Raw genomic sequence first — 26112 nt, forward strand, 5'->3', positions numbered from 1 at the left:
AAAATTCCACTATTTATTTTTCTCGAGATACAAATAAAAAACTCGGGGTTTTATAGATACCATGTTTCAATTTAGAGAAATAGAAAAGGAATTCAAATTTTATTATAAAAATCTTTGTTTACAGATCGAGATTGTTTCAATTTATAGAAAAGAATCGTAACTTAGATAACTAATCATAAAAGAATAGGGAAACTAATTTTCTACAAATTAGCTCTAAATCAATATCCTACTAGTATACGATTTGTGGATCCCAAATTACAAGAGAGTAAATCTCAACAGTGGCTTCCCTGTTGATCCTCTTGACGAGCTTTTTCTTTAGGACACCCTTTCAATCCCTCTCAAAGTCAAAAGTGGCAGACATGGGCGAATGTGCATCATAAGTGCCACTCCGAATCAATTCCAAAGGATGATCAAAATATAGTTGCATGGAATCTTGACCTTCTTCATCATCGTTTATTAATGCCGATGACGCCCGTGACCCACATTTGAATTTCTCCTCTATTTTTCTTTTTCTTCTCCATTAACCTAGATTTCTACACCATCTATAGGATAATGTGTATCATATCATAAGATGTACATGTCATAAGTGAGACTGGTCTAATCAAAGCGACAATTTAGACAAATTTCCGATCCCTTGCAGTAAAGGCCTAAATGCCAAATATCACTCATAGTAACTACATGATTGTGTCAAGTGTGGTATCTTTAAAAATAAAACCACGAAACGAGTTAGTGACACGTACAAATGCACAAAAATTGACTTACAATCTACTATGTTCACACATTCCCAAAGTACCTAAGTGGAAAGTGCCAACTTGCTAAGTTGGTTAAAGTCGATAAGTGTTGGTAGCATGACCTAGATTCAAAAGCCACATTCACCTACTAATTACTAACCACTAATCTGCTGACTTTTTTGATAAGAAAATAAGAAACCCAAGTGTATTTGATAAGATTATAAGAGATCTTAAGAAGACAAAGCATCTCAAGCATCTAAAGACAAACATTTAGGTAAAATCATCACCGATAAGCACAAGTAAAAGTATCAAATTGGAGGATCAATTTAATTGAGGGATGGAATTGAACACACACTGCAAAGAAGACCAGTGATGCCCAAGGAAATTAAACCATATTCACTAGTATTAAGCACCATGTGCTTCTAAATAAGCATTGAAGTCGTCCCTCGCTTTCCTAAGGCGGGGTGAAATGCAAGGAGATGGTGAGTTCATTGATGCAGAAAATCGAACATGGCGACTTGATTCATGTGGCTGTGGCTTCCCAGCCGATCCTCTTGACGAGCTTTTCTTTAGGACACCTTTCGATACCTCTCAAAGACAAAAGCAGTAGATACAGGTGAATGTGCATCGTTGGTGCCATTCTGAATCATTTCCAAGGGAAGATCAAAATATAGTTGCATGGAATCCCGACCTTCTTCATCGTCGTTTACTAATGCCGATGAGGCCCATGACCCACATTCGAATTTCTCCAATGAAACAGTTCTAGACACCACCACATTCCCCACCTCTTCTCCTTCCTCCTTTCTTGTTCTCACTGGCTTTCCCTTACCAAATCCTGGTAAGAACAAACATAATGCTCCACATTTAAAGTTCTCGTCATTATGGTCTAATTCCTTATCGTGCTCATGACTAATTTCATACTCGTAATAGCTCTCATTATCTCCGGTTTCATGGCTAAGACCGTTAACTTTTCTTGACCAAAGATCGAATTCATCAATGGGATTCCAAGCTTTTCCCTCATCACACGACTTGCTTCGAATCAAGTGACTTTCTTGCCGTGCAAAAGGAGAAACTGTTGCCGAGTGTTGGCGTGCTAGAGAATTGAGTGCACGAGGAGATGCTTGTGTTTGGTTTTTCCATTTCTTGAGGTTCTTTATTAGAGTGGATCCCGACCGAGGTGATGAGGTTGCCGAACAAGGAAGGCTAGAGCTTAAGAACTTGGATTTCGGAGGTGGTAGAGGAATCGATTGAAATATATTAGTATCGTTCGAGGAATTGGAGATGGGTGGCATCGATGATCGATGATCATCTTCTGAATTAGCTGATGGTTTCATCAATGATATTGGATCCACCGATATCTGTTTCTCCTTGTCCATCATATATTGCGGGCTTTCCATTATATCGATTGGGATCGGGTACTTTGTTGTTTGAGCACTTGGAATCATGTAAGCTACCAATGTTGAAACAAAAGATGTTGATCCTCTGATTTGTGGATCACATCTACTCTTTCTTGAGCATGTTTAAAGGCAGGAAAAGATGGAGAGACATTGTGGTGAAGGGTGTGGAAGCTGTAAACGTGGTTTGAGTATTTAAAGGAAGAGGAGAGGAGACTTTGATAATAAGGAAGAAACGTGGGCACCATGATTCTTTTGAAAAGTGATTTCCATGTATTTTCTTTAGGTACAATAGGAAAGAACCTCTGATGGGAATTATTTTATGACAATTCTTGAATATTTTATTTGTTATTGGGCCACGACCTTGAAGTTGTTTTGCGTTTGGTCAAACCAACTGACCTCGAAATTGAATAGAGTCCGACTAGTCTTACTAAACTAGTAAGGATTTCACCCTTACTAAGGGTCCTTGGGTCCACCTTGTGACATCCATAAACATGATCCGACATCCATAAACATGATCCGTTGCTTTAGGGCTGTAGAGGACAAAATTCTATGAACTTAGAAAAAAAAAGTTAATTTTTAACCATTGAATTTTAATTTTACGCTTTGGAGTTAGGTGGAAGTTTAGTCGTCCATTTTCAAAATCTTGGAGCTTGGATTGAGCCTTAAAAGAATTGTTTTTCAAAAAAATATATTGAAGTTAAGTTTTTTCTTTTTTGTTTTTTTAATGAAATCTACAGGGCCCTTGGATTGCTAAAGTGATAATCCATTTGGGTAAGATGACCCCTAGTAAGTCTTAAGGAATTATTTCTCAATACTATTGTATGAAAGAATAATTATTTTTTATTGGATACGTGGGCATTTACTTCTAATGGCATAAAAAAGAGTGCTTTATTTAGGGCTGTAATCTGGATGGGTTGGAGGGTCAACCCAAGTTATAGAACCCTCAACTAGAGGTCAATTCAACCCGACTATAGGGTTGGAGCTCATTAACCAAGCTCAAACCGAGATTAAGCTTATAAAATTGGATTCAGCTCTAGCTAGCCCAAGTTAGGTAATTTTGGACGGCTTGAACAAGCCTAATTTTATATTGATTAACAACACATAATTTTATTTTATATCTTAAAAAAAGTAATACAATATAAAATAAAATAAAAATCACTAGTAAATAATTTTGCACACAACCTCCAAATCTATCATTTAAATAATATTTAGACAAATGCAAAATACTATACTTAAACATATATAGCAACAAATTTAAATGTAGAAAAGGAAGATCAATAAAAAAGATTTTTTTCCTCAGTTTTACAAATATATTTAGGGAGAGAAAACTAAATTTAAAAAAATAAAAATAAATAAACATAGCTATATGTAAATATGTAGCATCATGTTTGGATTGAGTTGGGTTTGTCTAGAGCCTCAACTCGAATTGAATTTGGGTTGAGATTTCCTAGCCCATGCTCAACTCATTTTCCATGTATCCTAGCCTAGACTCGCCCATCAATCAGGTTGAGCCTGTATTGAGTTCGGGTTAACCCTCCCAAGTTGCAGCCTTAGTTTTATTTCCAAAGACTAATGACAAAATGACACGCTAAACTGACACGATATATATGGGAAGCATTTGAAGGCCCTAAAGAGAGTCAAACATTTTTTAAAATAAAGGTTAGAATCTTCGTAATTGGATGATTTTTTGTGATACCAAAAATTAGCTAATTCTGAAACTTCTAACACTAGTCTACAAGTTGAAGTATCATGGACCTTCCAAATTTTGTAAATCACTTTTGATGGGGTTCGAAGTTTCAGAATAGACTGATTTTTTGTGAAGGTGATCTCCTTATCACAAAAAGTCTATTCATTCTGAAATTTCTAACCCATACATTGAAAAAATGTTTGGCTCTCTTTATGGCCTCTGAACGCCACCCTATATATATATACACGGCATGATATGAGTCATGTTCAGCATCCTAGTATTTTCCCTATGTGTTTTGTCCTACACGGGTTATAAGTTTTGAGTTAATATTTGGTAAGGATGATCTCTATGGTGAGAAGATCATCTTAGCCCATTTCCAAATTTTTAATCCCATCAAAAGTGATTTACAAAAAATGGATGATCCACGATTCTTCAACTTGTAAACATGGGGCTAAAGGTTTTGGAATGAAATGATTTTTGGTGAGGATGATCTCTTCACCAAGTAGGGCAAATAGTAGGTTGCCGAACATTTCTAGATATATATATATATATATCCAATAGCTTTCGATATGGATAAGGGAGTTGGGTTCGGATAAGGATCCAATTGAATAGGGATCCAATTGAATAATCTATTGCATTTATTGTTAATTAACCAATTTCTTATCCAATATGGAAATGTGAAAAAGTATACAAATTACCTTATATTTTGGTTAAATATATAATATTTATTTTACTTATATATCAAATAGAATTTGATCCAATTCAATACTTAAGGGATTGATCCCAGATTCAGACCCAACCCATTGACAGCCATAAGTAACTCCATCCATGTGCTCATTTTTAAGTTTTTGCCATTTTAGAGGTCTCAACTTGCATCAAATATTCCATTTCACTGCATCCAAAGTCAAAATCATAAGATGGAATCTATCCTACAGTTATGCTAGGGGTGCCACTTGGTTCGATTTGAGGTCAAATTGGAACAGAATTGACATAGGTTGGTTCCACTAAATAAGAATCAGAAACGAACCAAATTCCATTAGAACCAACCCAACCCAAACCAAACTAAAGCGGTTTGGTTTGGTTCAATTCTATGGGTTGCCAATATCCTATAAATTGTAAGTAACATTTTTAATGAAAAAATAAATATATAATAAAACATAAAATTTCATACAATGAATCATTAATCTATTATAAAATTCATTAATTTATCCATAAAATAATTCATAATAATTCATTTATATATAAGGGTTCGGTTCTCGGTTTGGTTCAGTTCTATACAAGCTTGATCCAAGAACCGGATCAAATTGATTGGTTCTCCATTTTTGTAACCTGGAATTGTACCGCGATTTGCTCCAAACCACCCCAAAGCTATCGGTTTGGTTCAATTCTCGGTTTGAACCGGACCAAGTTGCACCCCTAGTTAGGGCATACACATCATTTATTCTAACTATATATAATATTCATTATATACCTAAATACAATATATATTTTCTTATCGTTGGTATTCCCCCCCTTCGGGTGAGACTAATCCCACGATCACACCCACCACCCCTCAGAAAGTCCTACATGCAACTGATTGAGTTGAGGGTCAAATGAAACCTAAAGGGTGATCCCAAGGAATTCATTGTTTCATGGGGTTTCGAACTCTTAACTTACCCTTCCTGAGGAGCTTAAGATGATTTGGTTTGCCACTAGGCCAAACCCTTGGGGTTTATATGTATAAAATATTGGTTGATTTAAACATACTCTCTATAATTTTAGAGATACCCCTATATTTTCAAATTGATGACATGTCCCTCTTGACCTAGGTTTTGCTCGAGGGACTAAGTTAAAATGATCTAAATGCCTTTGTCTTCATTCTCTAGCCACAATCCTCATGTTTTTTCTTTAAAAAAATCTTTCATCTTCAAGCTATTAACTTCTATGAAAAATTATTTTTAATCTATAAATATAATCTTGTCTTCATTTAATTATATTTTATATTCATTCTACTCCAAAATCTCTATCTTGCTATTGATATTTGCATGTTGAAAGGTATAGAATCTTAAGACTGAAGAAGATTTTACCCTAGAAATCCACCATCTTCAAGTTGTAAACTCTAGGGTAAAACCATATGTTACCTATCCAACCTCATTTTTAATTCATCGTCTTCAGTTTCTTATAGAAACTTTAGATTTTTCTACCTAAATATCCATCATTTTGCTTAAAAAACAAATAGCCAAGGGTCGAAGACTTTATCCATCATGCTTTGCTCCTAGGACAGAAGCGCGTTGGGTGATTGTGCTCCAACACATAAGTGAGGACATCTTTAATCCAACACTGATCCAATAAGTTATCAAAATCAACTCTATATTGAAACCCAAATCCTTTATGTAGACCTAAAGTTATTGGATTGGAATGTGTCAATTTTGGATATGGTTTGATCCATCGACAACCTACTCGTAACCTTCCGACAAACCCCTTCTTTAAGCCTATGATGTTAAATACTTGAAACCAATTTCAATAATTCATCAATCAATCTGATTTTAAGTTTTCAGGTCTACAAAAGGGTGAAGAAAGTGATCACCAAAAAAAAAAGGAGATTTGATATGGATAGTTAACTAACTCCCTGTAGTACATTATCTGAGTACCAATGGATAAAACGGGTACATCCACTCAAAAACCTCATAACCAATAACTGACCACTTTAAACTAACGGTCTTTGAGAGAGAGAGAGAGAGAGAGAGAGAGAGATGCTTAGTGGCAGTTGCAGAGTCTCTCTTTCATTCGCTACTGCTGCTGCTTCGGTTCTCACATCTCCCAAAATCACCAATTTTGGGTTAAAAGGGCAGAAGAAGATTTCAAAATTGTTTTCGAACCCTAGTTTAACCAAATGGAACTTTAAAATGGAAGTCTCCCAATCTTCGAGATTCACGACCAGAGCCTCAGCTCAGCCTCTCAAAAATGCAGATGAGCTCATCGATTCTGTCGAGACGTTTATCTTCGATTGTGATGGTCAGTTTGTCTCAATTTTTGATCTAATGGTTTTTGAAATTGAAATATTTAAATTTCTTTATGTATAAATGTTTCAAATTTTACTATGCTTTTAATTAGTGTTATTTGGTTTGAAATTGGGGAGATGATGTTTGTTGAATTATATATTTAAAAAAAAATAAAAAATTGCAATTCCATAGGTGTTTGTGATCAATTTATTAATTAGTAGTTTATATTATTACATATTTTTTTAATCTAATTTTTTGAACATTAATGTTTTGCAGGAGTGATATGGAAAGGTGATAGTTTGATCGATGGAGTTCCAGAAACTTTGGATATGCTAAGATCGAAGGTTTGTTTTGATGTAAAATGCATTATGTGTACATACACACACTCACACACACACACACACACGCACTAATGAATGTATGCCTCTGTGTTTATGCAAATTGGAGAAAACTTTGGAGAGAATCACTAGATACACAGTATATGTTGGGACTTAGATGAAATAGAGTTTCCAGAGAGACATTATGTTGCATAGTGAAACAAATGAGTTTTTTAGGGTTGTGGTATGATACTAGTGTTGGCCTATTCATATGCCTCCTTCTTGTGATGTGAATCAAATAGGCATGGCTGAAGAAAAAACGAGTCTTAAATTATAATATGTTAAGAAATTATTAGTGTGAATAATCTATTTCCTTGGGCGTAAAGAAATCTTTAAGGAAGTTATGATATGATCCAAAAGAATCCAAAATACGTTTGAACACCTTAGAAGATGTAAGGAAAATTCTAAAGAACTTGGAATACTCCAAAAAGGGCATAGGACTGATTTCACAAACTAATGCAAGCCCAAAACTCGATACGCCTCATCTATACAAAGGGAAGGAGATTAAGAGTTGGAGAACAAGCCCAAACAACCCTTTGAATCAAGTGTGAAGCTCTCCTACTAAAACCCAACTACACTAACTTCCGAGAAGTCGTATAAGTGTAGATCTATGGTGTTTTCACATATCGTTGCAGGTACTCTACATAAGCTCAATTGCTCTAAGGCTCCATAAGCAAGTAAGTACTAGCAAGCTTTAGTAACTCAATCCCTCTAAGAAATAATACAAGATCAATTAAGTAGGCTCGACTAGTCATATTCTTTGGGCTCTTTAAGAACTAATTGTTGTTAATGTATACAGGCCATAAGCATATTGACAAGGGTTTGGGAATAATTTGAATATAGAAAGCTTCGGAAAAAGTCAGCAAAAATCTAATAAGTTAGGAAAACATGGAATAAATTAAAAAATAAAATATCTTTTTAAAGTATAAAAAATGTATTTCATATATTAAATAATAAAATAAGTCTTCAATAACACTAAAAATAAAAATAATCAGTGATTTATTTATTTATTTTTTTATAGAAAAATTTGTTGATTAAACCATGATTAATTGTGATTTTTTGAAAAATCAAAGATTTCTTTTTCAAAACTCCACGATTTTTTTCTGATCTAATTGGCAATTTTTTTTATTTTATTTTTTATTACCAACAATTTATTAAAAGAGGACAAGAAGTCCTCAAGGGAAACAAAGAACAACAAGAGCAAGAAAGCACACGAATAAAACGCAAAGAGCAACAACCACCAAAAAAACAAACAAACAAATACAAGACAGCCAAACTCCACCGCCGACCCAAGACAAGGTCACCCTTTACGCACAAGCTCCCATGTAAGCAAGAATTCGTCAAACCGGTACCCCCTGAACCCGTGAAACTGCTTACACAAGTAAAAAAATAGCTCCACGATGTTGAAAAAGATCTCTTGAAAAGAGTTCTCTTTCCTTTCGAAAATATGCCCATTTCTTTCTTTCCACAAACCCCAACAGATGGCTAGAGGGATAAAGTTCCAATGAATCCTCTCCCTTCTGAAAAAATTGGTGGACGTTAGACAACAAAGTAGGGACCTGACAAGATTGAGTATGGACAAGAAAGAAGACCTTAATTGATGAAGCCAATCCACAATGGAGGAGGAGATGATCAACAGACTCTCCATTCGACTTACAGAGGGAGTTGAACTCCGCAAGGACCAAACCCCTCGTTCTAAGATGATCAATAACGAACAGCTTATACAAAGCCACAAGTCAAAGAAAAAGGGGAAATTTTCGAAGGGAGAACCGATGGCTAAATTGAAGCAACGGGGAAAGGAAACTCCTCCACAGTCTCAAGAAGGGAATAGAAAGATCTGACAGAAAAATGCCCATTGGGAGTATACCCGCCCATGTCCAACAATCCTCCAACCTAGACTAGAAAGCGAGTCAGCCAAAGGTAAAAGGGAAACTCCCATTGGGATTAATTGCAAATTTTCTCCATAAGGGAAACCCTTATTTTTTTTGTTAAGTATAAGGAGAACCTTGTACAATATAATTATTAAGAATATGTTCCTAAGTTATCAACTTAAATTTGGGCATTCAATTAAAGGGATAAAGTATCATGTTTTCACTACGTAATGAAATACATGTAGGGATGTACCATTTGTGAGGATAGGGATGATAATAATTTTTGGGCTGGCACAAGAGAGGGGGCCTACTCGGTAAGTTCTATGTACGCTATGGAGCTTCCCTCTTCCAATTCCACCTTCCCAGCTTCTTTTGTTTGGGGTATCAAGTACCCTCTAATGTTTCTGTGTTTGTGTGGCAAGCATCATTGGAGAAAGTCATCACGTTGGATCAATTGATTAAGAGAGACCTGCAAACACCGAATGGTTGCTTACATTGTTTAAGAGATGATGAATTGGCGAACCACTTGCTCATTCCTTGTGATCTTGCTCATGAGGTTTGGGCTCATTTCCTTGGTCTATTCGGTGTGAAGGGTTGTTTTCCAAGGTCAATTAAGGAGTTTTTGGTGACATGAGGATCGTGGGGTAACCCCTTCAGAGGCGCGAAACGGATCCTTTGGAGTCTCACTCTGTTTGCTATTTATTGGGGTATTTGGAAGGAGAGAAGTTATCATATTTTTTAAGGAAAAGAGTTTTCGATTCATGATCTAATTTTGTCTATTTTGGGTATTTTGTTCCTTTGGGGAAAATTGTATAAAGTTTTTAAAGGGATCTTCTTTGAGGATCTCGTTTTAGGTGGGATATGGTTTGTAATTTAGAGGATCCCTAAGTGGGCCTCGTCCTTTTGTTAAGTTTGTTCTTCGGGGCCATCTCGTCCCCTTTTCAATAAAATTTAAACTTATCAAAAAAATAATATTCCTTACATGTTGAGATGCTTTGACTATCTTCAAAAAGTTAAATTTCTCTTCTAAGATTGATTCTATTAATAAAAATGTTGACTTCTAGCCATTTCTTTTGAAGATAATTAGTTATTTTCCAACAAACTCCATTTTAGGCTAAAAGGAAAATTGCATAACATGGCTATCAATCTATGATGCTTTATGGAGAAACATTGTGTGCAATACAAAATCAACATGTACATAGAATGAGTGTAGCCTATATGAAAATACTAAGTGCACTTGTGGTAAGCATATATGGCAAGACTACAAAAGAGAAAATTAAACTTCTTTTTTGGTAAGCATAAAAATTTATCCAATCAATCAAAATTAAAGCAAAAAACAAAGGGAAAGAGGGTCTAAGAAATTGAGCTGACTTACATGGGACATACGATAAAACCCCTAGCAACAACTAATTCTTTCCATTTTTACTAGATCCGTCTAAAAACCATATCTTCAAAATATAAACCCCAAAATCTTCTCTTCCTCTTTAGATAGATCTTCGCAACCTCTTTTTTTTGCTATTGTAACTTTGTTTTCTTATTCTAATTAATTCACTATATCGATGATGCATACACATACAGAATCCAACTAAATCTCTAAATAAAGAACACTACAAAAATATAATGAATTTTGATGGAGATAGTTATTCTTTGAAGATCTTTTTTCTTCCTTTAAAAAACTCTTTGATTTCTTTCTTTCCATAGTCCCCAACAAAATACACACACACAAAAACATCCTCCAAAGAATTCTCCCTCTCAGAGGAAAAAAAAAAAAAAAAACTCCAAATAGAGTAAGCTAAGGGGCGATGCAAAAGCAAATCGTTTACGGATTTGCCACTCACTTTGCACATAGGTCAAAATTAATTTTCTTTTATTTCTTGACTAAGTAGTTGCAAAGGTTTTCCCTAAAAATTCCATCTAAACAAACACTGAGTAAGCTAAGGGGCAATGCAAAAGCAAATAGTTCACGGCTTTGCAACTCACTTTGCACATAGGTCAAAAATAATTTTCTTTTGTTTCTTGACCAAGTAGTTGCAAAGCTTTTCCCTAAAAATTCCATCTAAACAAACAAGGCGATCTTAGATGGGATTCCAAAACCCTTGACTAGGAAGTGAGATAGAGAGGTATTTGACACTTTCTCAAAGCCTGCTAGAAAGATCTTACTGAAAAAGTACCATCTAGACTCTAAACCTAATCTTCTTTTATCATTTGATGATAAGATCCCAGAGATCTAGTGATGTTAACGTGGAGGTTAGAAATTGAGTTTATTTTCAATTCATTTAGATTTCTTCTAAATCCAGTATTCCAAGATTGATAACCCCCCCCCCCCCCCCCCCTTCCCAAGTAATGGCTGATGTTCTTTGTAGAGAGGGAAATTTTTATTTAAGGGGAGGTTCTCTACACAATTTGTCTCCCCAAAAACGTACTCTATTGCATCGTCCAACCTAAAATTCGATTCCTTATGAAAAATCCATATACAGCTTGAGCGTGCCTTTCTACACAATGATGATGATGATGCATGTAAGCATATGCACGTGTTAATATTATTTTTTGATTGATTATGAATACTAATAATGTAGTTTTATTCTCTTCCTTAATGATAGATTTTACTGCAATAAAATGTAGCATCTAGAGTTACAAATATGCACTTCTTGGTCATAGTAAATTAGTTACATGTTTTCTTTTCTTTTTCTTTTTTTTTTTTCTCCTCAGGGCAAGAGATTAGTTTTCGTTACAAACAACTCAACCAAGTCCCGGAAACAATATGGGAAGAAGTTCGAAACGCTTGGTCTTAGTGTCAGTGAGGTTAGTTCACAAAACCATTATTTCCATGATTCACATAATCTTCATTAATCTATACATCTTATTTTGATTGAATTATTTCAGGAAGAAATTTTTGCATCATCTTTTGCTGCTGCTGCCTATCTGAAGTCCATCAATTTTCCCAAGGATAAAAAGGTATGCATTATTTGTACCTTATCCAATAAGTAAGCCACAAAGAAAGAACGAACCTACAAGCTCACTAATTGCAAAAGATTAGTACAGTGCTACTGAATTATAAGTCCTAATCCTTCTGCATTATGATAGGTAGTTAACGCAATATTTTGTAATTTGTAGCTAGTTTGTAGTTGAATTAATTTGCACTTGCCTCTTAAAGGCATACTTTTCTTGTTTTTTGTCAATATTTGGGTAACCAGTGTTTCAAAATTTGACTAAATGAGAACACTTTTTGTGAACTCATCCATTAGGAACTTGGCTATCAACTTTTTTGTGCTTTTTATAAGAGGAGAAGAAAGAAAAACGGAAAATTCAATCTTCAATTTTTTGTATCAGTGCGCTTCAGTGCTAGTGAGAAACCATTTGAAATCATTTTCAGTTCAAGTTGATCATCCCATGCATTAGTTGTTCAGTTTCCTATGTTATATAGTCTCAAGTCAACCATCAATTTGGCCCAAGTGAAAGTTGAGTTTTACCTCAAAAGTCAGTTCGTGCCAAGGGAAATTAGCATCTTGCTTTGAAAGTCAGTTTGTACAAAACGAAAATTGCGTCTAGCTTCGATAGTAAGTTCATACAAGTGAAAGTTGCTTCTCGCCCTGAAAGTCTGTTCGTCCCAAGCGAAAGTTGCATTTTGCCCTAGTTATTTTTTGAGGAGCTAGTGTGGAATAAATCATTGAGCTCATTTTATGTATGACTCTAATTGTATTGAATGTTTAGCAGCAGTACTGCATGCAATAGCCTCTGTTTTCAAAAGCTGCGCCTTGGCACTGGTTTGGCTGCCTAGACCATCCAAGCGCCTAGGCCTTACCCCGTTTAAGCGGCATTTCAAAAAGTAGGGTTAAAATAATGCTTTTATGCAATATTTTTGTATAAATTGTGTTCTAAAGGGTATTTAATCAATTTTAGAATGTAAGGAGTGTCTCAAATATTTGAGAGATGTGTTTAAGATTAAGAAAACTAAGAGGTGGTATGTGCAAACACACATGTATTGTTTGTGTAATATCCACCCTTCCAATGCCTTTTTATTCAAGGACTCAAGCTCATCTTTAAGATCTTTCAGCTCATTCCTAAAGTTCTGTGAAATTCAGATGTTTCAACCTCACATTTTTTTAATCTAAATGAGGTGGGTCAGTGAATGCGCTCTCCACCCGTCGACTATAGGAGCACATGATCCGCCTGCATAGTTTTTTTTTTTTTTTACACTACATTGCTGGTCCCAATCCCAGATAGGAGTAAGGCTATGTCATATTGTAGCAGGTGTAGAAACTTTGCCACCATCTAACCTAAATCTTGATCATTCATTAAATTCAGATACATGGTTCAGTTAGAATTGAACGGAGGTACAAGATTCGTTCAGCCAACCCCAAAATTTTGGGATAAGGGCTTTGATGATGGTGAGATAAAGAAGTTTTCTATTAGAGTCAAAATGGTTTAGATATTCAGAAGCTACAATGAGAACTTTTCAAGATCCATGGAGCCAGTTAGAGTATGCATTTTATATTTTCAGTAGCTTACACATTTTGTATACTTAGGCATAGGATATTGCACTTGATTTTCTTTTGAATTATTTATATATGTGTGTCTTAGTTTCTAGTGGCATATTATTGTGATTTGGCTTTGTCTACGATTCACAGAACTCCAATGATCCATATCTTACCATTCTACAATGTTTATCATTGACCATCTTTCCTTGGTCATGTCACTGATCTGGATTGTTCTGGTGCTCCAGCATCATTCTGGTGTTTCAGACTTAAAATTTTTCATATCCCTTGGTTTTTAATTTTTTTGTGTGTGTGTGTGTGTGTCATTTATATAATTTTAAAACTGAGAAAACTCCCAGACAGGAAAGGAAAAACAACATGATTGTTTAAACTCTTTTTGCTGGAATTTCAGGTTTATGTAATTGGTGAGGACGGCATATTGAAAGAGTTAGAACTTGCTGGATTTCAATACCTTGGTGGGCCGGTAAATTTGTACTCTGATAGCATAGATTCTATTGCATATAAGTATACCAAAATCTGTAATTTCAGATACAAAGAAATGAAAGAATGTCTACTGAATTGTTAATTTACTATTTAGCCTTCTTTTCCCACTTCAATCTTTCAACTTGCACAAATCCACACACTACTACAGAATGAACAAGCTGTTATGAATACCCCAATGTTAATCTACTATACCAAGTTTGTTGGTAATAATAAAAAAATGAGTGAGAGGCTTCTATGATTTGTCTGCAAATAAAGTACATAGGTACATAATGAACTTTCTTTTTTTTTTTTTTGAAAAAGAATAATGAACTTAATGAACTTTCTTTCTAGCCCCTCCATTTAGTTTTATCTAATTTGAAGAGGAAAGAAATACATTTTTTTTTCTTTTTTAAGCATCGGGCATCATCTTTAGTGGGCCCAATGGAATGGAAGCCTCGAAACACTAGTTATTTGGCCTAGTAACATGTGCAACAGACCTAGCTACAAGACATAGAGACATAATGAAATATAATAACTGTCTGTATCTGATGTTTCCTAGTCACAAATAAGGATGGTTAAGTTAATTAACCTCAGGAATATCATATATAACTGTTACAATACCTATGAATTTTATTCTTTTTTTTTTACCAGGAAGACGGTGGAAAGAAGATAGAGCTGAAACCCGGTTTTCTGATGGAGCATGATGAGAGCGTATGATTCTATTCTGTCTTGCTCCTGAACTTACTTTCTACTTTGTTTGTGTCCTCCTCTGGAACCTTAATGAAGACACAAACAACAGTTTCTGTTGGCTACGAGTCTATCTTATATACAAGAAAGTTGTGAATCATGATTTAGGTTGGCGCTGTTGTAGTGGGATTTGATCGTTATGTCAACTACTATAAAATTCAGTAAGTTAAATTTTTACCCAGTCCTATTGATATTGCATTTCTTGCCAAAATGCATCCTTCCTTGTTTTTCACTAATAGGTTCCTCAATTATTTTATTATCATTGGTTTTAGCCTTTTTTAGCAGATTATTATCCTTTTGAGTATTTTTAAACCGCAAGGCATAAGGCGAGCCATAGGCCTCACAAGCATGTGTTTTTTAAATAGATAAATAATTAAATATACAAATAACAAAAATCCGATAAAAGAGAAATGCTGTGAAAATCTCCCTGAAAAAATTATGACCATCACAATTTTACATATCCAAATTCCATTTCCAAACTATTTAGAATCAAATGAAAATTGGATCGCGTTCACTATGAAGAAGTTGGAGTTAACAACCACTCCAACACAACACTATTCTAAGTATAGACAGAGCAACGGATTATGTTCAGCATAGAGAGAGAAATAGAAAAAAGGAAAAACAAAAGAAAATAATAATGAAAGGAAAAGAGCCACATATTGCTGGAGTTTCAAATCGACTAGGCCTTGTAGAAATTGGGATCAAAAGAAAAGATGAAATATATACAGCAGAGACCTCGATGTAAATTAAATGATAACATGGACGACCTTACAAGTGTAATGACTATTATTCAATGCTACTTCAAAAACAGGGAGCAAAAATAAATATAACACATCCCCATAAGATGTATGCTCTAGTCAAACGTTGCCAAGGAAGCAAAGAACTTTTCCTGTGCTTCATGAATAAGGTGTAAACCATTGAAGGAAAAGGGCCTATCCTTAAACTGATAACACGAACCTCAAAGGCGTAAACCTCCAATGCTTCCAAAAACATTGATCCTTTTAGATGTTAAACAAGCATGAAAAATCACTTTATTGTGAGCTCTATACACTATCAAAAACTGCTTTCAGGATCATTGCATACTATTTATGCCTTTTACATCTTATCATGATGAGCTTGCTTGCTCCAGTAATGTCACTATTAAGTTAGGATCATGATAACATCAGGACCTTCAAATGCATTATCAAAAGAAACAAATTGCACATTGTAGTTACTTAAAACTGTTGTAGCCCAAAGGCATATGTGAAATTCTATCATTGATATTAAAATTTCAAGCGGAATTTATACATTTACCATCAATACCCACTAACCTAATTTTCTATAGGAAGATGAAATAAACAAAACAAAAAACCTAATGTGGAGTCTAAAATAAAATTATAGATGTGTGGCCAATTAGGTCTACTTCAATAGTTCGTTATAACTTGCACCTTATAGAACACTAAATTAATTTTGAAACCACGAAGTTTATTTAGGTATGCTAATTAAAATTTTCATTTTGGTCTTACATAATTTTCTTTTAATGGAAGGTATGGAACCCTCTGTATACGAGAAAACCCAGGATGTCTTTTCATTGCTACAAATCGTGATGCTGTTACTCATCTCACAGATGCTCAAGAATGGGCAGGTTCACTTCTCCTCTCTTAACTGCAGTTTCTCTTTTGGTTATTAGTTATTTTTCTTTCCCTTTTCATTTTGTTTTTCTTAATGATAGTTGATTTTAATTGAGTTAGGAAAAAAAATAGAAGTGCATGGGCTATTTTAGTGGGTATTGGAAAGGAAAGGAGCCCCAAATGGATGTATTGACATAATGAAGGACATGTGAGAGGGCTGTAATTAGTGTGTGAGTGGAAATGGAGAGAAGACAAATTAATTCTTGTATTCAATTGATTCACGTTAAGGATCAGCTTTGAGTCCGTATTTATCTTTTTTGTTCAGAAAATCCCACATCTAGAAACCTTGTCCAGTTTAATTGATTACTCGTCTTATTAGTCTTCTTTACTTGCCTTGATCTTTGGGTCCATTTTGGACTCCTTCAGTGAGGCTGCTTCAGTTGCAAGGGTGGATTTTAAGACTGTTTTACAAACCTCGAAGGGTTTTCTGAAGTATTTCAATAAATTTGAAGGTGCCAACTTGCTAAGTTGGTTGAAGTCTGTGAGTTTTGATACGACAACCTGGGTTCAAAACCCGCCTTCACCTACTAATTCCTGGATTTTAAATTCATTTGGACATTCGGAAAAGGAGATCAGGTGCCCTGTTTCTATTTACGTTGCAAGTATATCGGGAGATTGGATATGTGTCCTGGCTTAGTTTGAATCCAGGGATAGAGTTGCTAGTTTTCCTTGCAATTTGTGGGAGACGTCCACTAGTCAAGAAGTGTGTTACATGCCTCTTAGAGAGACTCATTATTTTGAATATTAAGTTTGCCATTTTTAAGGAAAAGAACTGCACTTAATTCCATTAAATTTAATTGTTTCATAAGAGAAACTGCAATTATCATCACCTATTTCCCATTTAGTGACATTTTCACAAAAATCGCAGATTAAACATATGAAGAATAAACATACCATTTTGTTAAGATTACGTCAAAATATGGTGGTGTTTTTATTGCATAAGAATATGTTGTACTGGAAAATCGTTTGAGGTGGCCCATTAAATCGGATATACAGATGGATGAGCATGCCAACATTGTTGATTGGAACCATGGACCTTTGGAAGATTGGGTCCTCTAAGCATGTATTGGTCCACTTGTTTACCTAATTTATATTTTCTTTTTCTTTCTTTCTTTCTATTTTTTTTTTTGGGTTGCAGTTTGGTATACATGATCCCCTGAAATCTTAGCTACCACTTGGGCTATAGGAGCTTTTACATTTTCATTTCGGATGGTTTTCTCTCACTTCACTTGACCTTTCTTCCCTCTATAAATTTGGTTCTTTAGAGCTCAGACTCATGTCTTTGAATTTCAGGTGGTGGTTCTATGGTTGGTGCTATCAGTGGATCAACTCAACGTGAACCACTTGTTGTAGGGAAGCCCTCGACTTTCATGATGGACTATTTAGCAGACAAGTATGGTCTTATTTTTAATTTTTTGTTTTAAAGGAGTAATCATACTGCTGGCCTACAACATAATTAGGTTATTTATAAACAGAATATTCGAATGTAATAGGTTTTAGGGTAATTTAATAAAAAAAAACCTATGAAATTGGCTATATTAGGTTTACCACCTGCAAAATGCAAGATTAGGTTTACCTCCCTTATGGAAATTCAAAACACCCATTTTTTCTGATCAATTAATTGTGAAAATTTTATTTTATTCAAATTTTGATTTAATAATTTAAGTTTTGAAGGGTATTTTGAAAAATATAACATCAAATTTTTGCTGTTAATCATCAAAAAGGGGCGTCAACTTCTAGTCAATGGTAAACCTAATCTTGCATTTTGCAAGGGGTTAATTCTAATATCACCAATTTTTCAGGAAGGTTTACTTAGTTACCATAGAATATATGCATAAAAAGTTTCTGAATTTCTCCTATTCGTAAATACAATTTTCTAGTATTTAGTATTATGCAGAGAAGTCTATTGAAAACAGCATTTAGTTATATTTTTACACTAAATATAAAATAGTTATCTATTGCAGAAACCCTTCAATTATTCAAAAATAAATTGTTTCTTTCTTTCTGAAATCTGAAATTTAATATTACTATTAATTTAGGGATTAAAACTTGGAATTTTGATTATGTGGATTTAACATGTTATGTTCGTGAGGCTTACGGCCCATGCTAGCCAGTGCCTCGCCTCAAACTTCAGTGTATAAACATTATTTTAGCATCAGTTTCTCATGATCACCCAACTCAGGTTCGGCATTCTTAAGTCACAAATATGCATGGTCGGAGACAGATTGGATACTGATATTTTATTTGGACAAAATGGTGGATGCAAAACCCTTCTTGTTCTCTCAGGTAACTTATCTGAATTTAATGCCCATTACTCGGTTTATGGTGTATGTCTTCACGTTCATGAGATACGTAATTTAGGAGTGTTATTGTTGTCTGATCTTCTATAGGTGTGACAAGCCTGTCCATGCTTCAGAGTCCAAACAACTCAATACAACCAGATTTCTATACCAACAAGATTTCTGATTTTCTCTCTCTCAAAGCTGCAGCTGTTTGAGCATGTAAAGCACTTTGTAAGATTGGTAATCACTAGATTTACTGTCACCATTTCTACTGCTCATTTTCTTACTGTTTATAGATGTAATCCTAGACATTGAGAAAGGGAAGAGAACTAATTTTATTCCAATTTATTATAATTATATTATGGAGATCGGCAATAAATTTATACAAATGAAAATTGTTCTTCAGCCTATCTTCGATTATCTTCACTTCACATTTCTCTATAGTTTGTGAGTAGAGACCTTTGTTTTCTAGAGACGCAACTTTATTAATCTGAGTATCCTTATGTAGTTTGGACCCTGAAAATTTGGATTGCTTTCTTTGAACATATGTGTAGAAGAAACAATAATGATCAATATGAAACGCAAATTAAAACACGGGTGATGATGAATTTATGTGGTTTGGCACAATTGCCTATGCCCACGGGTGATGATGAATCATTTCACTATCTCCTTGAAAACCAGCGTCACAATTCTCAATCACACTTCCTCTCAGAAAAAACTTAACATCCCTCATGGAAACCCTAAAACGATTTTGTTATGAAGCTCAATGATGAAACTTCCCCGAGTGCAAAAGGTTAAAAAAATGAGTAAAAATGTGCCCCCAAAATATTTGGTGTGGAGTTGCTCCTTTTGTACGGTACATTATGCCAATATAATCATACCAACAAAAAACAAGGCACAAACATAATGATATATAAACTGTTTGCATACTGACCTGATCCAACTTGGCTTGAAAACTTGATTGAGCAACATTTGGCATTTTTTGCTTCACAACCTTCTGAATCTTAAACCTAGTGTTCCCCATTTTTTATAGAACTTTTGGAAAGCTCGGAACAAATTAGGCAGAATTGAATGGTGTACGAGGATCAGATTTTGTTAATGATGGGACGAACCAGTTGGTCTTATCCTCTGGGTTCCTTCACTGAAAGCTTTATCATTTGTGATTATAGAAAGAATTTTCCACAAGCCAAAAAATTTCATTTATATGTAAAAACCAAATGTGGCAAAAAGAAGATGCATGGTCATGAGATGCACACACCTTATATGTTATTTTAAAACCTGAGTTGGGCTTGGGTTGAGCTCAATTTTAGGGGAAAATATTGTGCCCAATCAAGCTCAAGCTCAATTTACGTCCATCTGAGCATATATATTGAATTGGATTTAATATGAAATATTGGGTTAGGGCCTTTCTTGAGTTTTCTAATTTTATGGTGATTTCTCAAATGACCAGTTCAGCAAATATAAAAGATTAAGATTTTGCGAAGTGATTGGAGGACTAATAAGAGTAAAAAATCAAATTTTATGAATAATAATAACAAAATATGGGATGATACATAGCTAACTCGAGTAGGGCTTAGGTTGAGCCCGGCTGAGCAACTTGGAACCGAGCACGGGTTAGGTTGCACAGTTGCATCACAATATTTAAAAATAAAATGAAATAATAGCCATTATGAATATAGCCTTGGTGCTTGAAAATGTGTTATTTTAGTAAATATCCCATCTTTAAAATCCATATAAATCAAACTTGTCTCCAATAATAAACAAAGGGTTTAAAGTATGTCCTTCAAGGTATACTTGTTTTGCTATTAAGTTCAACATCAGATGAATAACCTCTTTTTGAGGGTGGTTAGTGTCTCCTACTAGAAACTCATAAGGCTTACCATCAACCTCTATAACACTTGACCCAGGTGACTTCCTTATACCTTTCTTCTTCATCAACCTTCTTATCCTTCCTACATCTTCCCATCTATCATTGCTAGCATATATATTTGAGAGAAGCACATAGACCCCACTATCATTAGATTCCAACTCATGGAGGTGGCCTAGTATATCTTGGGACATCTCAACATCCCCATGAGCCTTGTAGGCACTAAGAAGTGCTCCCCAAATGAGTACATCTGGTCTCATGGGCATAGACTCTATGAGCTCTCGAGCTTCGTCATGGAGGCCAGCCCGACAAAGCAAATCAACCATGCATCCATAATGTTCTATCCTCGGGGCAAGATTATAGACTCGACTCATCTCGTGAAACCATCGACGGCCTTCATCAACCAAGCCGGAATGACAACAAGCACTTAGGACTGCTAGAAAGGTCACCTCATTGGGTCTTATACCAAGCCTTAGCATTTCTTGAAAATGATTAAGTCCCTCGTTCCCGTGCCCGTGCATGGCTAGACCTCCTACTAATGCATTCCATGTGAAGATGTTTTTATGACACAATCCTCGAAATGTGTACAATGCCATCTCTATACACCCACACTTAGCATACATGTCTACCATCGCCGTTCCAATATGAACATCCCACTCAATGCCTTTACGATCAACAAACTCATGGACCCATCTCCCATATTCTAATGCACCTAAGCTGGCACATGCAGAGAGAACGCTAGAGAGAGTCACCTTATCAGGCAACACACCGGAGACTTGCATGGCATGGAACAATTCTAATGCCTCTTTGGGATGTTTGCATTGTACTAATCCACTTATAATACATGTCCAAGAAACGATATCTCTCTCAGAAAGATCGTAAAAAACATGTTTCGCCTCATCCAAAGATGCACACTTGACATACATATCCATAAGAGCATTACCCATCACCAAACCAATATCGAACCCGCACTTAAAAATCAATCCATGGATCTCCTTACCCATACTCAAATCCCCCAATCGCCCACAAGCGACAAGAACACTAACAAGAGTTGCTGGGTTTGGTTCCACATCCATCTTCGAATAAAGAACTATAGCTTGGCTAAAATGGCCAGCCTTTACATAACCCGAAATCAAACCAGTCCAAGACACCACATCTCTAAGAGACATTTCATCGAACAGTTTACTTCCATCAACACATTCACCACAAACACCATAAAAATGAACCAGAGAATTCTGCACGTAGAGATCATTCAATAAATCCATCTTCATAACAATCCCATGAAACTGTCTACCTTCTTCGATCCCCAAAAACTTCGCACAAGATTTGAGAATAACTGGGAAAGTGTACTTATCTGGCACAAACCCATCTCCTACTATCCTTCTATAAATCAAAATTGCTGCTTGTGGTGTCTTGCAACTTGCATAGCCAGCAATCAAAGAATTGTAGAAGAAATAACTTGTCTTTTGGCAGTGTTTTTGATATTTGAAGAATTTGCAAGCATAATCGAGATCAATAGTGGATTTTGCAAAGAACCCAATAACTTTGCTTACTACTTGGTTCTCTTCTACAATGGTGGATGTAATTAGTTGTGCATGTATTTGTTTAAAATATCTGACATTGTTACATCCATCTATGAGATTCATAAGTGACCTTGGTGTGCTCATTTTAAGTTAAGAGGTTCATCCGTATAACTCGAAAGGCAACATCTTTGTAGGTTTGAAGGTTTTTCATGTTCTTGTGCTAATCACATAAGGAGCTTATGTAGTTCCTGAATTTGAAATATAATATGTAATTTGTAGTAGACACCTTTGAGGTACATTCCCGAAATTCAATATTTTGGGTTCATTGTGTTGTATGGGTCTCGGCCAATACCAATACATGTCGACCGATATGTGACGACACATTAGACATTTTGAGCCATGGTTGTGATGTTGAGTGTAATGTTACAAACCACCAAGATTTACATGATTTGACTTCGAAACTTGCATCCACATGGTTCATTGAGAATCAAAGGAAAATAATATAAGAGAGACTCAAATTTAATTATCAACCCAAGCCTAGAAACCTTCTATACCCCTCTCTCTATTTGTTTATCTCAAATCCGATTTGAAAATACTTAATTTATCTAAAATTGTCTGATACATATTACAACTATAGAGAAGATCACATGAGACAGTAACCTAACATACGTGCTCACCAATCTACTTTAGCACAAATACTAAGCTCATCTTGGAGATAAATGTGTGTTTCACACAAAGAATTGCCTCACATATTCTTGTGATGCACCTCCACCTTGAACTTACTAAATCAATTTGACTCAATTACTTATCTGCTAACATTGCAAATAACTATTGGCCTTTTAGAACCACCAACTACATACATCATTAAATCATCTTGATCCACCCGGCTTGATCACACGACATGTGTAGATTACCTGAGTCAACTCCACAAAAGGACCTAGATTTGTCCTTTCAAACCATAAGATTCACCTCACGATTGTCTACTGATGGAAATAAAACTGTCACATCTACAAAATGAACTTTTCATAGACATTTACTACTCTAGTATATTTTATTTTTAAAGGAATAAATAAAATACCATCCATCATTGTATTCTTTCCCAAGCTTTGTTAAACAAAAATATCTTTCACCTTTCTTTGCTACATATTAAAACAAGCATCCCCGTTTAATCTCTCGACCTTGAATTCATGTTCAAACTCTTCGTCATCATCAATTAACCCAATTTTGCAATGTCTTTCTCCACAAAATTAAAAAATAAAATAAAATAAAATTTTCAACAAACGAAAATCTTTGCATGAAAATTCCTTAGATCTACTTCCCCGTTTTTGACTCCTCTTCCTTAAACCCATTTAGAGCCAGCCTTCCCCCATTTACTATTTAAAAACATGCAATACAAACCCAAATGCTAGAATGGTGCATCCATTTAAAAAGGGAAGTTTTATTGGCAAGCCACCAAACTGTAAGGGCAGGCCAAGGTTCTGATGAATTTTTTTTTTAATTTCATTTTTATCATAAAGTGCCCAATAGTTTTTAAAAAATTTTAAAGGTGCCCCTATAAATAATATGAGGGCCCTTAAAAATTTTTGGCATGTCAATAAAATTATCCATTTAAGAAAGCAAGTTTCATTTCTATAAAAATTTTTTTTATCACTTTTAAAGAGACAAGGCATAAGAGGACCAAGTCAGATGAAGAACATAGATTACTTTATATTTATAAAAATACCAAACAAAAAGTCAGGCACTCATTCTCAGTCCCACCTGTCTTCTTTGAGAAATTCGAACACTTTTCTAACTTCAACAAAGATCCAACATCTTCCAAACAAATACTGCCCTTTACTCTCTCTGTCTCAACCCTTGTTGTAAGATAAACTTTTAAATCTCTATCCTAACTTTTTCTTCCGGCCTTTTTGTCTCTCTCTCTCTCTTTTATCTCTTGTGTTGTCTCTTTGATACCTCATTTACTCTCTCACATAAACATTCACAATGGTTTCAACTGTAAACTCTATACTATATAATGAACATTTCACTTAGAAGGGTCGATGAAAAAATGGGTTCTCATCTTTGTCTCCGTCCATGCCTTGTTTTTATTACATTGCATACGTGGACTAAGGCATGGTTTTAAATCTGGTTCGAGCCCGAGTTATATTGGCATTGTCCTTGAGATGGATAGACAAGGCATCTCACATATGCATAATCTTGCACGACAAAAGAGATGACTCGGATAATATTTTGAAAATCTTGGATGAGTCAGTAAAACTCGTGTGTCAACAAGAATTTTGTATATTTTAATTAAAAAAGATTATTATTATTTATTTAAATATTTATTATCTAACTAAAATATGATTTTATGATTAAACATGTTCTAATCTACCTTATTTTATAAAAAAGAATTATAATTATTTTCATATAAATATATATGAATAAATAATTGTAAACAATTGAGTTAAATAGCTTATATCGTCCAAGACGAGTTGACTCCTCTTAGACAACTCGGCCTTATTAATGAACAATACAAGACATCAAACCGAGTTTTGAAACCATGATCTAGGCTAAGACTAAATCATCACTAAAATGACCAAAATATACCTTATGTACTTACTTTCCTGACCTGATCGCCCAATCTATCGTTCACCTACTTTGAATCTACTTACGAACACAAAGTATCAACCAACCCATCACAATTTGGTCAGCTATGACATTTTCACCAATTGGTGGTTAACCTTTGGTTCCAAGTCAACTATCCTTCCTCAAGATTTCCTACTACAATTTCAAAATTTTGTCAAAATCACAAAACTTAACATTGATGATCCAGTTTATGAAAACATGATATTTTTCTTCCAAATTGGTTTTCTTTAGATTATGAAATGGAATTATTCAAAACAAATTTATGATTCCATTCCCATTTTATATAAGTACATCTACGTAAACTGAGGGGATAAATTTGACATCTAAAAAATCCAAACTCCTCAGGATTTTCCTCCACTACCAAAGACCCCATAATCAAAGGCCAACCATCATCTCAAAGTTTGCTGTCAAGCAAAGCCATCAAAGAAGCCATTAAAAACCGTCAAAGATGTTCTTCAAAGATCAATTAGTGTAATTTTACTGTTAAAAGTGTTAGTCTGTTGTTATAAGGACACGTGTACTTTTACCATTAAAAAGTGTCGATCCATTGTTATAAGGATGCGTGTACTTTTACTATTCAACATGTCGATCAAATGTAATCATGCCACTTGTACATTTCATGTGATCAATTGTGTCGGTCGAAACTTAGCACAACACGTACCCTTTCTCATAGTTTCTCAAAACTTTCCAAATTTTTTATAAATACCCTTTGGCCTAAAAAGTGCTCCTAGCGAATTTCAAAAAATGATGAATGATATATTCAATTCTTACAAAAACTTCTCTTTGGTCTATATAAATGATATTTTAATATTTTCAAGTTCAATAGACCAACATTGGAAACACTTACACACACACTTGAAAATAAAATCACAAAAAATGGCCTTGTTCTTTCTCAAAGAAAGATTAAAATTTTCCAAACTCCAATTCAATTTTTAGCCTTTAATATAAAAAATAAAATGATAACTCCCACTAACAGAGTTATAGCCTTTGTTGACAAATTTCCTGATGAAATTACTAACAAAAAATAATTGCAACGATTTTTGGGATATTTAAACTACGTCCTAAATTTCATCAAAGACTTAGTTCCAGAATGAAAATCTAAAATGTGGTGCTATGAGTTTGGTTTCCATAAAAAATTTGAAATAGATGTGTAGTTAGGAACTATCTTTGTTCTTAACTAAAAGGGAGTAAAATGTGTTTTGTTTAAAAATCAAACCCTTGATCAAGTTCAGGTTGCCTTGATGTAACCCATGTTATCTCAGAACATTTATATCTCAAATTACACACGCTTGTACACACATCTATTACTATACTTTGTACAATAAAAAATAGATAACACAGAGATCCCTCACCGTGGGACTGAGAGTTGTGCATTTTTTTTTTTTTTTGACTATCT

At 34.7% G+C, this 26112-nt stretch overlaps 2 protein-coding genes and 1 pseudogene across 2 annotated transcripts; 1 reads left to right on the plus strand and 2 right to left on the minus strand.

Moving 5' to 3' along the window:
* Window positions 1-913: 913 nt before the first annotated feature.
* On the minus strand, window positions 914-2208 carry LOC147388356 (uncharacterized; annotated as a pseudogene).
* Window positions 2209-6488: 4280 nt separating this feature from the next.
* On the plus strand, window positions 6489-19109 carry LOC147388357 (phosphoglycolate phosphatase 1A, chloroplastic-like). Its single transcript, XM_086420606.1, has 11 exons — window positions 6489-6809; window positions 7073-7140; window positions 11754-11846; window positions 11928-11999; window positions 13932-14003; window positions 14654-14713; window positions 14858-14910; window positions 16276-16373; window positions 17713-17812; window positions 18602-18705; window positions 18810-19109. The coding sequence occupies exons 1-11, from the start codon at window positions 6548-6550 to the stop codon at window positions 18914-18916; spliced, it is 1089 nt and encodes a 362-aa protein (XP_086276732.1). The 5' UTR covers window positions 6489-6547; the 3' UTR covers window positions 18917-19109.
* Window positions 19110-20188: 1079 nt separating this feature from the next.
* On the minus strand, window positions 20189-22506 carry LOC147388358 (Pentatricopeptide repeat (PPR-like) superfamily protein). Its single transcript, XM_086420605.1, has one exon. The coding sequence runs from the start codon at window positions 22233-22235 to the stop codon at window positions 20424-20426; it is 1812 nt and encodes a 603-aa protein (XP_086276731.1). The 5' UTR covers window positions 22236-22506; the 3' UTR covers window positions 20189-20423.
* Window positions 22507-26112: the final 3606 nt, after the last annotated feature.

This window comes from Akebia trifoliata, chromosome 13 (assembly GCF_017979445.1).
Source record: "Akebia trifoliata isolate Shusen 1 chromosome 13, ASM1797944v1, whole genome shotgun sequence".
In the NCBI taxonomy this organism is placed as follows: domain Eukaryota; kingdom Viridiplantae; phylum Streptophyta; class Magnoliopsida; order Ranunculales; family Lardizabalaceae; genus Akebia; species Akebia trifoliata.